Below are 17,744 nucleotides of genomic sequence, written 5' to 3'. Positions count from 1 at the left end.
GTGCAATTAATTAGTGCTGTTGAATGGACAGGGGGAGTGGAATTGGGATCGAGTCGAGTCGTCTTGCGAAGGGAGGAAACGGATCAGATCAGAACAGAACAGAACAATACTGGAATCAGAGAGCCGAGCTCGAAGGCATTATGTAAGCTTAATTCGCTTTAATCGCTTACGTGAGCCACTTCCGAAGGCAAATAAAATTTCGGACTACCCCCTCATTTGTTTGGCTCTTTTGGGGCTATTTTTGTCTGCAGTAGTCGGGTTTTTTGTTTGACAATTAGTGTTCTGCTCAGGTAATTATGGACCATAACCCTCGACCAACCCTTGAAGCAGGTCCCTCCAGAATCCACTGGCAAGTTCAGCGCTGTTCCAGGTAGTCCGGCTCTAACGACTGTCGTGTTTTATGGTTCAAATGAAAATATTATAAACTGTATGGGAACAATGCACACTGTACATGCATGAACAGCTGTAAAATCGAACGGTTTCTTTGAGTTTAAGCATTTAAAAATGATATTATGGCCTTTGAAATGACTTTATTGTATATAACTCAAATTAAAAGTATTTTAAGGGGTTTTACATATATGTCCACAATTTAACTGAGACAGTTTAGGTAATGTAGTAATATTTTGCATTTAGCAGACCTTAGTAAAAGTTTTCCACTAAGGAAACTTTTGAAACATCAGAAAAGCTGAATTTAAAATCTAAATGCTACTACTCATTACAAAACTCAAAGAATTAAGCCAATCTTTATGTAGGACATCTTTAAAGAACTCTGTGCCGTTCCAGAAACTATACGAATTATTTCTCTAATAAAATACTTTATTTAAGATAATCTGTGACTTTTCGTTTTAAGAATTATATTTTTCGGAAAGTTTTTTTAAATTTCTTATAAAAATTTTTAATTTTTCATATTTTGCGTATCAAATTCTGGTTTAAGATGTAATAAAAAATACAATTATAAACATTTTTTCAATAAATGAATTGTAGTATTTTCGAAACTAAAATGGCCTACTCCGAATGCGGAAGGGTACCTGTGCGGAGGCAAAACCCACGCCGCCGACGATTGCGGCGTAGGCTCATTAATAAAACCAACAACAACCACAAATCGGACGACAGCGGCAACAGCAACAGCTACAACAGCAACAGCAACACCGGCGACAGCAGCAACATCAGCTGCGATTGCCAAGATCAGGCGGATGCCGAGCTGGAGTCTCTCGGTCAGTCAGTCGATTGCTGAGTCTCCGTTCGGTTGGTCGAGTTGTCTGCGAACTGTGAAAAATAATCGAAGAAATCGAAAAAATCGTCGTAAACCAAGGCGAAGTGCTAATAAAACGAGCAAAATGCGCTGCCTGGCATTGAGCGTACTGTTTTTGTGCCTGGCTCTTGTGGGGCACTTTCAGCTGTCAGGTAGGTGAAATGGCAAATGATTCACTTGGCTTACAGGCATATATAATCCCAACTCATCCACTATCAGTTGCCTACAAGAGCGAGGTGCAAATCACACCGGATCCCCTAGACGCTGTGGAGACGACAACCAAGAAATCCAGTTGGTTTGGCGGCTTCAAGAAGTTCTTTGGCAGTGATTCCACCACCACGACGACCACCATTGCTCCGCCAGCTGCCACTAGTGCAAAATCAGTGGTAGTAACACCCACTGTGGCCCATAAACCCCCGCCACTGGTCATCACGCATGCTCCACTGGTGCCATTGGGTCCGCGACCAGATACACCGGGATCCTCGCCCTTTGGCGCCTCCCCACCACCGGCCAGTGGTCCCCAGTGGCCGACGACCAGCACAAGATCACCGCAACCACCGCAGCAGCCACCGCAGCAGCCACCTCAGCAGCCCATTCAAGGTCGTCCGCTGCAGGGAGGGACTGCAGCACCCAGTCTGCCACCTGGTTTTGCTCCCTACAGACCACAGAAACCCCAGCCGAACAGCTATGACCTGAGCTATGGTGGTGGTCCCGCAACGGGAGCAGGAACAGGGCGTCCTGGCTTTGGACTGGGCATAAGCACCAGCTCCACCACAACTACGAGCACAACCCAGAAGCCCATCACGAGCACCACAGGTAAGGCACCGCAGCAGAAGGATGAGTTCCCAGTGCTGCCGGGACCACGAAGGCCATCCCAAAAGGAGGACTTCCCCGCCTTGCCGGCGCCCAAGACACCACCAGGTTCGCCCACACCCACGCCGGCATCTCCTTCGGCCTGGCAATCGCCGCTGCCGACGCCCCAGCATCCAGTGCATCCGCCCACCAAGACCACACCAGTGCCCACACCCTCATCCTCATCCGCGCACACGCCCTCCGTTCCGCCCACACCCGCCCATGGAGTGTCCTTGGGACCACACAAGGTCGATGGCAGCACAACCACTGTGCGACCCGGTTTCCAGTCGTCGGGCAACTCGGTGGCCACCGACGACGAGATCCGCCAGCTGACGGAGCAGCTGTACACCAAGGAGACCAACAACCAGATCGGAAACATCCAGGTGAACCTGCAGGGACGCACGCGATCCATCGACAGCGCCGATGAGGCACCCAATCCGTAAGTAATCCGTAGTTAAATTCCAAAGTTCGTATTATTTTTTTGAGTCTTATAATAATATACATAGGTAGTCATAGTCATGAATCATATTTATCATATTTTTTAAAGCAACGGTTTCTAGCTAAAAAGTATTATTTATACAAATGTTATTCATCTTAAAATGTAAATGTTTTGAAGAAATTAAGATTTTAGAAAGTAGAAGGCTTGGTCAAGTGTTAAAATGTATCATCCATTTCTGAAAATTAAACTTAACTTTTTTTTAAAACTACCAATTTATTAAAGACTCCTAAATGTGGACCCGAAGGCCCTGGAGTCCCCGACAATCGCCAAAATGCGGCTGTTGTTCAACAACTACGAGCACGACACCCAGGTCAACGAGCACGTGACCCCCAACGAGCGCAAGGAGGAGAACGAGTTCCTGGACGCGGTGATGGCCACCCCGGTGATGCGCCAGGCCATGCTGTTCCTGCAGCAGAAGGGTGTGGTTGGTCCCGATCCGAAGACGCACCGCGACCTGGTCAAGGAGCTCTGGTTCACACAGTACTCCCGCGGCAAGGGCAAAATTGGCAGCTCCGGCTTCGAGCACGTCTTTGTCTACGAGGTGAAGGAGGGCACCATCATTGGGTTCCACAACTGGGTCTACATTGGCGATGAGGAGAAGGACGGCCGGTTCGACTACAAGGGTTACCTGAAGGAGCAGGACATTGGCACGGTGAGTGGTCTTTAAAAAGGGATCTCTCTCTTTTAATCTCTAGGGATTTAAATATATGTGTTAAAAGATGAAAGGATCAAACCTATATAGAAATGTTTTTATTAATAGGTATAACATTTAATTGGTTATCTTTTCCATTTGCAGAAGGGAAAAATTCTTAAGATCCGGTTCTCGCACCAGGGACTCAACAAGCCAGTGAACACGGTCTTTGTGGGCACCTCTCCGGAACTGGAGCTCGCCCTGTACACGGTCTGCTTCCAACTGCGACCGGATCGCACCTGTCCGGTGTCCCTGGGCAACAGCAAGTTCGGCATCGTCACCTATTCGTGGCGCTACCGTGGAAAGAACCTAATTGGCAGTGCCTATCCGGAGATTTAAGGAAGCGATCACCACTCGCTCCTCCCGTAGTCATCGTAGCAATTTTTTTTTCTGTCGCCCTAATAAATAAATAAAATTTGTGAAATCTATAAGTCCCTATTTAAACTTAACATTTCATCATAAATAACTTAAGACTCAAAAAATTCAAAAAGTTAGAACGAAAGTAAGTAAATTGGTCTTACAAATCAAATCGAATTCAAATGCGCGGGCTTTATCAAGCAGTTCTTCGCACTGCTTGAAGTTTAGAGTTTGGCTTAGCTTGGGAGCTTCAGAGTTTCAGAGAACTCAGCTTGCCATTTTCTATTTTAAATAATTAAGCCAGAAATCTTATCCTTTGTAATAATGTGCCTATAAATTTAAATGTTTATAAAACTCATTCACATGCCTATTCATTATATAGTTTTGAATATAGTTAATAGTAAACTTTTTTTATAAATTTCTTATTGAAACTTATTCGTTAGTAAATTTATTCAAGTTGGTTTCTTCAAATATACACTCGTAATGAAATGATAGGAAAAGTTAGGTAAATAACAATATATGCGGTATAATTATTTTTTAAAATGCTTAAAAACTGTTTGGTATTTTTGGTATAGTTTTCAAATTGGTCACACTGCCGGCAATTACAAAATAAACGCGCGTGAGATGGGGTAAACCTGTTTCAGCCCCAAGCGCGGCCTTTTGGCCAGGTTTTGAGCTCTCTCCCAAGTAGAGTTGTCAAGTAGCCAAAAATATGTGTTTATAACTAGTTTCATGTTCAATAATTTTGTAATTTTTTTTAACGTTTAATTTTTTGTGCCGTCCATAGGTAGTTTTTAATGTTTGTTTCTACAAAAAACTTAAACACCAAACAATTGGAATTTTCTTTAGAGATCTTGCATAAAAATAATACTTAAGATGTACACTTCTTGGTTTTTTTTAAAAACATTCTTTGTTTTTTAGGTATTTTAAGTATTGACTCTAAATTAATGGTATTTAGCAATTAATTTAGGATAATCTGATATTTGTATGCTGTTGACAACCCTATTCTCGCTCTCTCTCTCTCTCTCTCTCTCTCTCTCTTTCCATCGGCAACAAGTGATCTGCGTTGACCGTTGCTCCATTGGATTTCCAATGGTTTCGGCCATTTCAGTTGCTGTTTGACTGCCGGAGGAGTTTGTTGTGCATTTTTTTTTGGGTGCGCGGCGTGCCACGGATCACAACCCCAACTACACACATACACACAATAAGCGGTCAAATTAAGTTTTGTTTTTTTTTCTCGTTACCCAACTCGCAAGTGCCGTGCAATTATTTGTTCTAATTCTGTTAACCGAAATTCAAAAGCGTCGACACTTTTTAACAAAAAAAAAACAACGCAACAACCAAGTCAGCGTAGAAAAGAAAGAGAATCACAAACAACGAAGCAGCAAGAAAAGGAGGGGAGAAGAGCGAAGAGAGCGGCAGAAGACACTGCGCGGATGAAATGTAGCAGAATTCTTCTTCTAATGTTCTGTGTGCCGAAGTGACGAAGTGACGCCAGAAGAAACCGAGTGAAGAAAGAGAGAAGGAGGCAAGGAGAAAGAAGGCAGAAGAAAGAGCTCAAAAAACATAAAACACAAACTCACACGCTGGCAGAACGGTTTACTGAAACGCAAGGCAACAACAAAGCAAGTAAGTAACGCTCAGAGAGAGAGAGAGAGTGGGAGAGAGGGAGAAGAGGAGAGAGAGGCCCAGAAGCCTCTCTTGGAATTCAAATCAGAATTGAATCTGAATCTTGGTCGAGTCGACAACAACAACAACAGCAGCTTGAATGTCAATAGATCCAGGATTGCCAGGCGCCATTAAAAATAATTCTTATTGAACAACTTTGATTGTGGAGGGGGTGTTCATAAGGAGGTTACGGATAATAGGATTTCATAAAAAGAAATGTTTTGAAAATGGGTTATGAGGATTAGCCATTGAGGATATGATATTAAGAAAGTTGTTTTGAGCCATGCATATTGTTTGAATGATAGTAAAGATGTATTATTTTGAAGATTCCTTCATTGCATTTATCACTTGTAAGCAGTATTGTAAGAATGTTTCGCTCTTAAATATGATATTTCCACTCTTATTAATGGGTGTTTACATGTTTTGTATGCCACCCATGACACATTTGCAGTCATCAGAATTTCTTTCATATCATCAATATATATTTAAATGTTGTCTGTCCATAGAATACAAATTATTCCATTATCTCTTCTCAAATCACTATCTTTGTAAAGGGATATACTACTATTATAATGTAAAAGACCGCTCCTCAATGAAATCATCCACTCTTATTCCCAAAAAATTTGAACAATCAGTCAATCAATTAATCAGACCGCCCCAATGCCATTGCCAATAGCAACAATGAGCCACCCCCATCATGGCTAATTATAGAGGTAATAAGGTTTAGGTATTGCGGTGAGCTCATCGAAGATGCAATCGCTTTCTAGCCATATGCACGTGTGCGACACAAAGCTTTTCGGATTCTTTGGGTTCATCCAAAAGGCCCAGATGCTAAGAGATGCCAAGACCTGTTCTCCTCAACGAATGCGATCGATTTCAATTTGTGTAACGGCACTTCGTCGTGGGGCACCCGATTCTCCTGAATTCTCCGCTGCAGTTGCATAAGCTCGTCGTCGTCGTCGTCGTCCTAACGGTTCTCGAGTGGTTCTAGATGCTATATTTCGGTATATTCTTCCGATCCCTACGATCGTCCCAATCGAATGGTTTGGGATGCCTCGATTTGGCTCGCCTCGGTTCGTTTCGTTTCGTTTTGTATCGTTTTTGGCTTTCGTTCGGCGGTTTCGATCAGCGACGTTTTGGCCAAATCATGGCCGGGCAAAAGAAGCCAAGAACGCTGCGCTGCCAACGGTATACGATGGCAAACAGTTAGGCGTGCAAAAAGCCTGAAAAAAAAAGTAGGAAAAAAAAAATCGACGCAAAAGCTATAAAACAAAAAATTGGTGATGGCGCAAAAGAAAACTGGTTCCGGCCATCGAAGAATGCCGCAGCGGCCACTTGGCCAGGTCCGAATGTCTCTGTGTCTGTGTGTGTGTGCTTGTGTTAGAGTATGCGAGCCACTTCCGTACAACAACGCCCTGACCCCCACCACCCCCCGCCTCCCAATCACCTTCCCAATCCCCTTCCCCTTACCATTCCCCTTCCAAAACCCCTTCCAAATCCCCTTCTTAGTTGGCCTCTCTCCTCGGAGTTCGCGTTCGTTGCCTGAGTCTTTTGTTTTCCCTGCTCTTTGCCGTGTTTTCTTATCGCTGCTATAATTTTATACCCTGGAGGAGGGTGATTTCATTAGAGTTCGACTGTTGCATCGCAGTGGGGTCAGCATTAAGAATAAATATCAAGGTCTTGATCCAAAAGCCATACTTCAGTGACTTTATGGGAGAATGATTTTTGAATGGTTAACCATTTGGGGTTAAGCATTACAATTTATGGGTGGAGTGTTTAGAGAGTTTTTAATTTTTTTGTTAGTATAGTATTTAAAATGGTACTACTTGTAGTTTATTTAAAATTAAACAACATGTCATTTATTTAAGATTATACTATTTGTTATTCGAAATAAACTTAAACATATATGCCAAAGAAAAGCAAACAAAAACTAAGTCCCAACTAGAAATCATGGAAAATTATGCGAAGTTTTTGAAAATATCTTCACTATATTTTTTAATCCTTTAGCCAATCACTTGACTAACAAGGGTATCTGGTATTCCCGAAGCTAGTTTTCCCATTTTGCCATCGATAATTTTTTTTTTGCTTTTCGCTTTCGTGCTCATTTTCATGCTGGCGACGATGGCAAAGAAGAAACCGAGCCACAAATGCTAAAAATGCATAACAAAAGCCAAAGCAAACACCACCACCAATGGCAGCTCTCACAATCACTCACACTCTTGCTAATGCGACAAAGATGTTAATTGACTTTTACTTTATTTAAACAAAATAGTCACAGGCCAACACAAGCAACAACACAGCAACCGTGATCTCCATTGAGTGAAATTTTTAATTTACGTTTTTTATTTGTATATTTTTTTTTGTGTGGTTTTAGCCGCAAATTCCCGCATCTTTGGCGTCATCATCTTGGACACAAACTTCTTCTCTTGTCGTCATCGATTTCGTTTTTTTTTTTTTTTATCAAAACCCTACACACTGCTATTAAGTCTTAATCGATTTGGATGATGCGATAATTGGAGGCATCAAAAATCAATTTCGCCTGGGAACCTTGGCCAGCTACGATTTAATTTGATATAATCGATAGAGCATGGTTTAATTTTTGTGGATTAAACTTTAAAATGGTTTTGAGAAAGTCGCCCAATGGACTTCAATTACTTTGTGAAGTTGGTTTAGGTGTCTTTGGGATATAGGTTAGGTTTTGCACATGAGTCTTTTGAAAATAATAAAGAATACTGTTTGCCTTTTCTTAGATAAACCTTTTACACTTTCACCGTAATCTCTTCTGCTTAAAAAATTTCTTTTGACCGGCAAATGATAAATACTTTGTGATAACTTGATAACTAAATATTATCAGTATGAAATAAATGATAAATGATACATAAAGGTCTTCAAAAAATATATTAGCAAAAGAGTAAATTTGAATTTATCTATGCCTTATACCTTGAATTATTTAAATATTCTTTTTAAAACTTTGTTGTCGTTATGGTAATTTAATATGGCTTGAAGTTTTAATTAAGTAATGGATCGATTTCCTTTTAACTATGTATAAGCTGTGCCTGAAGTCGGAGCCCCATCTTTGGCGGCGGCACCTCCGTCGTATTGGCAGTACCTTTTTGGCCCCGAACCGCCTTGCCCCACATTCCGCAACGCCCCCAAGACGCAGCTGTTTCCCAGCTCGAGGGCGCCCACTTCCATTTGGCCAGTGTGTGGATGTGTAGATGCTACACCCAAAAAAAAAATCTGTCATTTTGAGTAGATGAAAACAAAGTTTTTTTTAAATTTTCTAGTTGGATGTGCAATTACCTTTAAAAACATAGTATTATAATTATTTTGAGTTACTTTTTGCTACTTATCAGGAACCCATTAATATCTGTAAAGTTGTATAATAGTTTATTATTTTTTTCGGTGTAGCCGTCGTCCCTTGTTGCTGCCACCAATGTTGCGGGTGCGGCAGCAACAGCAACGCATAGACGCCAAACGATTGCAAAAAACAAATCGAGCGGCACTCCTTTGACTGACACCAACGGATTTGAGTTGAGTTCAGTTGAGTTGAGTTGGGTTGATTGTTAGAATACTTTATGCACCGCCACTTTCAATTGTCTCCGGCAGAGACGTTTTCAAAATTTCCCTTTTTTGTTTCTGCATGCATCAAGTTATCCGTCGTTTAGTGGGCTTGTCTCTCTGTGTATTTGTGATCGATGAGCAAGTTGGCTGGCAACATGGCGCGCTTTTTATATATATATATATATTTTTTTTTTTTTTCCAAAGGTTTATTGGCCTTTTGGCTTACTCTCTGCACGTGCGTGCGTGTGTGTGTCGCCATTTTAGCTCGAACTTGGCTTATACCATTTGGCTTGACTCTGGTTTTGGTTTTGGTTTTGCTTTTTTTGTTTTTTTTGGCTTTGGCCCTGGTGCTAGTGAAATCGTGCGCCGACTTCAACTTCTTGCTAAATATTTCTTCTTTCTACATGAAATTTTCTATTTGTCCAACCCGAAAACGAAAAAAAATTTTAAGAAACGAAACGAAACGAAAAAATGCCAGGCCAAGAGCAGCAGCAGGGCAATTAAGCCGCTTACTGCAACAACGGAAAATAATATATGACTAGTCACTCCCTAGACAAGCCAAGTGAGTGCGTGTTGTTGTTGACTGTTTTTGGCCAGAGCTTTTAGCCAATAAGTCAAACTGTCAGTCAGGCAGTCGCAGCCAGACGTTGTTGACGTCGCCGTTGGGTTTAATTGAAATGGCATTGGCCACTTTCGCGGGGAAAGGGGATGTCTTTGGACCCGGACTGCAGTCCAAATTGAATTAGCCGGCAATTTCTGTGGAGCCACAGGGTAACGAGCTGCAGCTTAAAGTGTGAGGAGATCTTTTCCCTGGTTTTTAGCACTTAGGTGGGGACGGGGGATTTCTTAGCCAGATTGGTATGCCAGATTCACTTTTGAAATCTGTGTGTTTTTAAATTGTATAAAAAGGTTAGCTTAATCTTAAAATAATTATTATAAAAAAATAAAATAAAATTTATTTATTAATTTAATCAAACATATAACCTCTCCGTTCCCCATCTCATTTTGAATTAAACAAATTAATTATCTTTTCATTATCTTTCTATCAACATAGCATACACACGCAGCCAAAACGAAAGCCAACTTGCATATCGAAAAGCAATAAACTTAAAATAGCAGAAAAAAAGTAAACAATAAATAAATAATGCATAATTGCGAATGTGTTAAGTGGGTAACAAAAACGCAACTTTAAAGTAAACCGAAGTAAACCGAAATTAATTGCTGCTCGAATTGCAAATTGCAGTTCGTCAAACCGACTCAATTAAAACAAAATCGAAATCGTAAACGAAAACGTTAAATTAAACAACTAAAGCAACATAATTAAATATCGTTTTTGGCTGTGCGTGTGCGAGATGGTAAGGTGTTGTTAAGATAAAAAAAGAAATACAAAAACAATATGCTGCCTATTGAGTTTCACTTCGTGGCAGGCAAAGCCGCACCTCCCGGTTTTTCTTTTATTTTTTTTTAGCCACTTTTCTAGGGCCATTCAGATTTCTCAGCTATGCCAAGAATGTATCAATACGCTCGAAACGAGAAACTAGCTGCCAAGCCACAAGAAAAAACACACATTTTTCAAGCCCAACCAACACCGACAGCCGACTCCGATTTATGCATAACTTAACATTTAAGCATTTGAGCAGGTGCGGTCGGCTGTCCCTGAGTGTGTTGACTGTGTGTCATAGCTGATAACAAATCATTTTTAGAAATCGAACAAAAGCATCTCTCACAGATTTCGATTTTGTCCAATGCGGACATGGGAACATGGTTGACATGAAAATATTTCCCGTGTTAAAATGGAAATTGGGAATTTGTAAATATCATTTAATTTTTGGGTTCTTTGGAGCTCATCGAATATCAAAAGACTTAGGCAGCGAACTTGAAAATATAAAATATCCGAAATTACCATTTTATCTTACCAGTTTGGAAATTCCAATGCTGGAAATCAATTTCTTGACACTTGAGAACGAAAGACTTAGGCGACAAACTTGACTCATTTATGAAAGTTGAAAACTTTCGGTTTTCCTCTATTCTCCTGCTTTGAAATACTTTTTGATATTCAAATATTATTATTAAATATTTAAGAAGTCCTACCAAAGTAATGTACTTTCGTTTGCTTATTCAAAGTGTTCAAAATTAAATGATATTTAATATTATTCCCGTAATTCTTTACAAATATCGAATGAAAAGAGGAATGAATCGAAGGAACTTTGATTGCGTAATTTCCGTTGCCAATTGAGTCGACCAACCCAGGCCGCATAAACTTGGTTTTACTTATCCAACACTTAGCTGCAAATGAAATTCTTATGATTGTTATTCCACATCGTTGGATATTTGCTCATTGATTACGAACACACACACACTTACACACACACTGTCGCATAATCACGATGTTAATGCCGAGGCAGTTGTTGCTATTTTCGTTGCTGCCGTTTTGGTTTTGTTGCTACCTTAGCATTAAACATGGACTGCAGGCAGCGACGTCTTAGCATTGGAATGCGGTCGAACCCGTAGCTAGCCAAGATTTTTGTTGGCTGCCTTAGCCATTGTTTTTGTTACTATAACACGGAGGAAAATATAGGCAACAGTGTGTCAAAAATCAGCTAAGATCGCTCTGTTTTGATAATATTATAGTATTTGTAAGAAATATAAATTATAAAAAGACATTTCATGAACATTTTTGTTGCATTTTTTAATGCACTTGATAAACCATTTATATTATATTTATCTATATATATATAAATCAATCCTTAACATTTGAAGCTTCACTGCAGAGCTCAAACCAGCAAAGATAAAGCGTTCATATTTTTTACCAAATATTCTTAATATAGTGTTTGTTTTAGCTAAAAACTGATTTATTTCCAAGTAAGCCCAATCATCTTCAAAAAAGTATTTGTTAATGACTTACGATTATTAATTAATAGTCTAATATAAATGCAATGTTTTTTTTTAAAGAATAGGAATACGTCAAGAAATGATTTTAAAACTTAAAGTACCCTTTTTTCGCTCAGTGTATGGCATGTGGCCCCAAAAGATGGACGGAAAGAGAGGGCCGGTGCGTACGTGTTGGCCTGATGAAGCGGCGAACTGAATGAAATTGTCTGACGAAGTGTCAGCCTCCCCCCCTTCCGACTCGAAAACAAGTTCCTCTATTGACTCTGTTAATTCGTGAGCACTTGCCAGGCCAGTTGGCATCGCACAGATTCGTTACTGGGCCAGGCCCAACTTCAATTTCAACTCCGTAACCAAAACCCAAACCCAAACCCAATCCAACTCCAAGTCCACTTGCGGCCAACAAATCCAAATCCGATTGACTCACTTAAGACAAAACTGCATGAATCAAATCAAATCAAATCAAATCGCGACAACTTCTCTCTCTATCCCGTGCCCGTTGCTTTATTTTCATTTGATGTTTCTGTTGTTTTGGGCATAAATATTTATGTATGTGTGCTAAAGGCATTTGCCGCAAAACAGGTGAAAGTTTTGCCTGAGAAAAGGCAAAGACAAAACAACAGCAGCAACATCGCCAGCAAAAGCCAAGAAGTGTGTCTTGGTCTTGGTCTCGACTCTTTCGTTTTGGCCCTTGCCGCATCTGCTTAATATTCTTTTGGCCAACCTATATAACTTGTGCTTTTTGGGCGTCCGCATTTCATATTAACGATATTGCTTTTTTTTTTGGAAATTTCTTAATGAACTTGAATGCTTACCGCCTTATGGCTGCCGTTCCCCGTTTTGGGACGATCATAATTTTAAACGCATTCTTGGCTTATTAATTGGTTTTCTTGGGCCATGTTGAGGCTGGCAAATGCCACTCATATCGATTTGATTGACCGATTGTGGAGGCAAGTCATGTTTGTTCTTTTGGTTTTTATTTAATATAGATCTGCTTCTGTTGTTTGTTGGCAGTAAGACAAAAGATTTAAATGCCTTGGGCAATGTCAACCTATAAAATACATTAATCATTTTCTTGGAACATTTAAATTGATAAAATTAAAACCAGAGTGGTCTCTTAAGATAGCTAATGACCTTCCCTTTTAAGAATTGAAACAAAAATCAATTTGCGACATTTTGTATTTTAAATAAAAGTCACTTAACATATATAAAACTTTATTATTATACTTTATGACATTATTATGCATTTCTGCTTAATAAACCAATTTAAAATTAATGCAAAATACAATTTTTGTTTGCCAATTTGTGGTGTCCCTTCACCATAGCCTTTTGGCATATTAGAGCTTCCCCAATGACAATCGTGAATTTCTGACGTGTCTTATTTAATAAGTTTGATTCCCTCGGATCTTCTGCAACGATGCGAACGATTGCTACTGTCATTGTTGCCGCTTCACGATTTAGTTGTTTAGTTTTTTTTTTTGGCCTTACCTCCGCCGTTGCATTTCATTGCACCCCGGTCTCGGTTGGCAAACATTTCCACAGAGACATAAAAAAAAAAAAACAGAAAAATAAAAAATAAATAGGTACCTGAATCCGAAGAAACGAAAAATCTGTACTTTCATTCATAGAGCGGCCTTCGCGTCATTGACTCCGAACAGTCACAGTCACCATCGGTGTGAATCGCTCACGATCCCCATCAAAATCACACCGAGGTGTGGGGATAAGTCTGATAAGCCGCCCGGGCAACAATTTTATAATGCAAAAGACCGAGGTATTTTATAGAAAGGCGCCATAATTACACGAATTTTTCCCGAATATCTTTCCGTTTCATGATTCGCCTTGAGAAAATAATTTAAAATTTACTTAACAAATGCCATTTTGTATGTTTCTTGCAGCAATGAATCAACCGGTTTGAAGATCACAACCAAACCGCAGACATCCACTCCCAACGTTCCGACCAAAAAAAATCAAATCCAGAGATCGTCAGCAATATAGCGGAAGCCCAGGAGCGAAGGAGTTCGGGAAAGTATCGTTTCCACACTGACCTGACCGAAGAGTGGGGATAGTGAGTCCAGAGCCGCGAAGACGACCGCACCGGAGCCATGGACTGGGCCGAAGGTGATCTGGTCTGGTTCGACCCGGGCATGGGACATCCCATTCCCGGCGAGATCCAGGAGGTTCATCGCGCTGCCCAGGTGATCGTCGTCCAGGCGCTCATCAAAGGCAAGGTGGGTACACTATCTTAAGAAACTTTATGATTATACATATTCCTGGAAGGTTTTAAACTATTCCTTTTCATTTTAAGATTTAAGTTGTGCTTTTGTTTTTAGTATACCTCTCAAACGAAATGACGTCTTAAATATTTTGTTTACTAAAGTCAAGTCATCAAGCTTAATTACAATTATATGTTTTCAATATTCTTTTAAGTGTTGACAAACATTTAAGAAAAACATGAGAATGGTTATTTTTTAAAGATGGCAAATCTAAACTTTAAGAGGTATACAATTAAATTCTAATATTTCGGTAAATATTTAAGAAATACCATTTTAGAAAGGATGATTTTTAGATACGATAAATTTAAACTTTATAATATACAATTTTTTTTTCTTTGCTTGGGTAACCAAAGGTAGCTAGTTATAAAACGCTATATCATTGGTTCTAACGGTTCGATCTGTATGATTCATAGAGTTTCATTGAGTAATATTTCCGAATTGAATTGTAATCTTTTTTAAAGTCCTGATTGTTTACCCATTTGGTTCCCTTCAACCGTAGAACCTTTTCTCCAAGTGCAGACTAGCACCCCCTGAAAAAGGTGCGAGTTCGCACCATCGCCTCGTTTGGCTTAGTTTCGTAGTTCACTGTTTGAATATCCAATTTGTTTTCGGTTTCGCCGTGGCCCATGAATGCTTTTCACTATTTTCACCCGACATGAACTGTTTGCCCGACTGTTTGTGTATTTATTTCGGTTTTCATGAGCTGCCTGGAGTGTTTAGCAAGTTTGAGGGGTCTCGGAATTTATGGAATTTGCTCACTTGGATTTATGTGCCGATTTGCTGGGCAACCATAAAGCAAAACAAAACTAAAAAAAAAATTGGTGTTGGCCAACAACAAAGTTAAACATTCGCAGCGGAAGCCTTTGGCCCAGCCGGATTTATTTTTTGGCCGTCGGCACACGCGTGTTTACTGTACAGTGCAGCACCTGTGCAGTGCACCTAATTGCACCTGCCACCGGCCAGCGTTTCCTTTTTCCTTTCTGCCACTTGGCGGCAATTATGAGTGCGGACTTATGGAGCTCTACAGCTATAGAGCTGCAGATATCAAGATTGAGAACTCACGGCAATCAGTTGCAAGTCGTCGACTGACAGCGCCAACATAAGTTGTTAGCACACTTAAAAAAATACAGAATTACATGCACCCAAAAAAAAAATCACCCTTAAATCAAGAAATTCGCCCTTAAATCAAGAAAATCGCCTATGATTTTGAGCCAACGGTGACTCGCCTTTATTTTAAGTAAATAATTTTCTTGAATTTATGGTTTGCCATTTCTGGAAATAATGACAAATTTTTCTTAAATGTATGGTAAATAACCTTAAAATTAAGGAAAATTTTCTTAAAATAAGAAAATAAATATTTATTTTGTAAGATTACCTTTTTCTACATTTGAGGAATTTGGTTGGTTTTGTATACCAATTTTGGATTTTAAATGGATGAAACCGTTTCTAATTTTAAAGGCAATTATTACATGGTAATATAGTATATAAATTTTTATATTTACCTGTATTTATGTAAGATTTATTTTATATAAATACTTTTTATAAACATATAAATAACAAATGGAAAAATCCTTACCTCAGACAACCCCGGCATGAACTCGAACCCGCAACTGCTCACACCATAGCCAGACGTCTTAACCATTCGGCCACGCGTGCTTCTTGTCATACAATGACTAAAGAGGGCTATGGTGCTTTTGGTCCAGCTTTACGCATACCAATAACGTTTATTCTAATCTAAACTCTTTTAACAACCGTTTAAAAAATTTGGTAAATAGAAAAGTGAAACTAATAAGAATAAAAATTAAATAAATTTAAAAAAAAAAGAAAAATAAATAAACAAAGGGTACACTTGCCGTGGCGTGGGCTCGAACCAGGTACTTTTGTACGATTATTTATTGACCGGACGTCTTTACCAGCTAGACCACCATCAAAATGTATAAAAAAAAGTCACTTTTTCCTTAAAATATGGGTATTTCTTTACTAAATTTAAGTTAGAATTTACCATTATTTCAAGAAAAAAAATCAAGAAAAATTCACCATTAGTTAAAGAAAAATTTGTATTCTTCCTCTTCTTCTTTACAAAGAAAAAAAAAATATGGCGAAATTCCGTAAATTTTAGAAACTTTTTCTATAATCAAGAAAATATTTCTTAATTCAAGAAAATATTTCTTAATTCAATGGCATTTTAAAATCACGGGCGAATTTCTAATATTTATGGTGATTTTTTTTTTGAGTGTGGTTGCAGATTACATTTATCTAGCAAACTATGCACATAATCTTAAGATTCTTATCCCGAATCCTGTCATATCAACATATCTATTATGAATTCTCGACAAGCCTACCATTTTACTACAAAGTCGACAAGTACACTTAAAAAACAGCTTGTGTACTTATGATGTAGGATTTTTTTTAAACTGAGAGACTCAAAATTTTAATCTTTCTTATGGGTGTGCCAATGTCAGCAAACTTTACTTTAAGGTACTACCATGTCTAAAGTGAAAACCAAAACTTTATGATTGACATTTGTAGGCACGCTTTATTAGTAAATAAACATTGGCAAATTACCGATTTCACTGCATAAACAGACACTTATTTTGTGGCTTGCAAATGTCACAACTCACTTACTAATGGGAAAAGAAAAGCAAATGGGAAATTGAATTTGTTTTTTGTTAAGAGGTAGGGCTTAAAAGTTTATTTTTGGCAATAGCTAGGTGAATTTTTTAAGGGAACATTTTTTTTGCTACGAATTACTAGTATTTTCTTACTGTGAAAGCCTAGTTCTAGCGGTACTAGAATCAGAAAACCGGCCACATGTGATTCGTATCCTGTTTGAATCGTGTGTCCAGTGTCCAAGAAATAACCTGTTGGCAGCACATGTGTTTCCATGGGATCGGGATCGGCTACTGGGACCATGGGAAACCGCTTCCAAAGGCGTAATAGTGCAAGCAGATTAATTATCGGTTATTGCATCACTGCAGATAAATGGTGTACCATCCCTTGCTTGAAGTTAAATGAGATTATGAGTGGTTTTTGTTGATTGGTTGCCATTAAACGAGTTCTATAATAAATTAAAGGTAGTGTCATTTCTTTTAGAGAGGCTGTTAGTTAAAAAAATTGTAGTTCTATCTTAGTGACATATATAATGCAAGTCCCCTCATTTGGGTTTATGATTGTGCCTTAACAAGTTTTATAAATTAGGTAACTGTGATGTGATCAAATTAATTTTACCTACAAGGGACTGCAATTCTTTAATCATTTTAAGCATAATAAATCTTTGAATTTAACGACACGTTTTGATTATGAAGGATGAGTTTTTTATAGCATACTTTTAGATACCCCAAATAAATCCAAATTCCGGGGCAATCCCTCGATCAGTTGACTCACTTCATTTGGCACTGTCATTGATACGAATACAGATCGATTTCAATGGTGAAGTTGCCGAAGCGAATGCATTCTCAGCGGTCCACAGAAGATTTTTCACGCCTTTGTTTTGGGCCGGCTATCAAATGACAATCCCCTGCCCCACACGAGGCAGCTGAAGATAGGAGATTGAAGACGGGCGACTGAAGACGGGAGACTGTAGACGGGAGACTGTAGACGGGAGACTGTAGACGGGAGACTGTAGACGGGCCCAAGAACCCATCGAGCCATCGAACTTGAACTGGTTGGGCCTCTACGCATTGGAGAAAGTCCCACACA

The 17,744-nt window shown here is 39.3% G+C and overlaps 2 protein-coding genes across 2 annotated transcripts in view; both read left to right on the top strand.

Annotated features, from left to right (window-relative positions):
- Positions 1-1,219: 1,219 nt before the first annotated feature.
- LOC119557291 (poly(U)-specific endoribonuclease homolog) lies at positions 1,220-3,725 on the top strand. The gene is made up of 4 exons (XM_037869982.1): positions 1,220-1,404; positions 1,472-2,543; positions 2,826-3,255; positions 3,400-3,725. Exons 1-4 carry the CDS (start codon positions 1,338-1,340, stop codon positions 3,631-3,633), a joined length of 1,803 nt encoding a protein of 600 aa, XP_037725910.1. The 5' UTR covers positions 1,220-1,337; the 3' UTR covers positions 3,634-3,725.
- A 1,054-nt stretch (positions 3,726-4,779) lies between these two features.
- LOC119558305 (unconventional myosin-XV) overlaps positions 4,780-17,744 on the top strand; it is a 35,977-nt gene continuing 23,012 nt past the window's right edge. Inside the window, exons 1-2 of the mRNA XM_037871706.1 lie at positions 4,780-5,280; positions 13,668-14,000. Coding sequence (XP_037727634.1) covers positions 13,875-14,000 — 126 coding nt within the window. The 5' untranslated portion in view covers positions 4,780-5,280; positions 13,668-13,874. The remainder of the gene's footprint in view (positions 5,281-13,667; positions 14,001-17,744) is intronic.

Source organism: Drosophila subpulchrella, chromosome X (assembly GCF_014743375.2).
Source record: "Drosophila subpulchrella strain 33 F10 #4 breed RU33 chromosome X, RU_Dsub_v1.1 Primary Assembly, whole genome shotgun sequence".
NCBI lineage: Eukaryota > Metazoa > Arthropoda > Insecta > Diptera > Drosophilidae > Drosophila > Drosophila subpulchrella.
Note: the sequence above shows the minus strand (reverse complement) of the source record. Positions and strands in the feature narration are given on the sequence as shown.

Coding starts and splice junctions, on each gene's coding strand:
- LOC119557291 (XM_037869982.1), top strand. CDS start 1,338: ATGCGCTGCCTGGCATTGAGCGTACTGTTTTTGTGCCTGGCTCTTGTG. Junction 1,405..1,471: donor GGGGCACTTTCAGCTGTCAG/GTAGGTGAAATG, acceptor ATCCACTATCAG/TTGCCTACAAGAGCGAGGTG. Junction 2,544..2,825: donor GCCGATGAGGCACCCAATCC/GTAAGTAATCCG, acceptor AATTTATTAAAG/ACTCCTAAATGTGGACCCGA.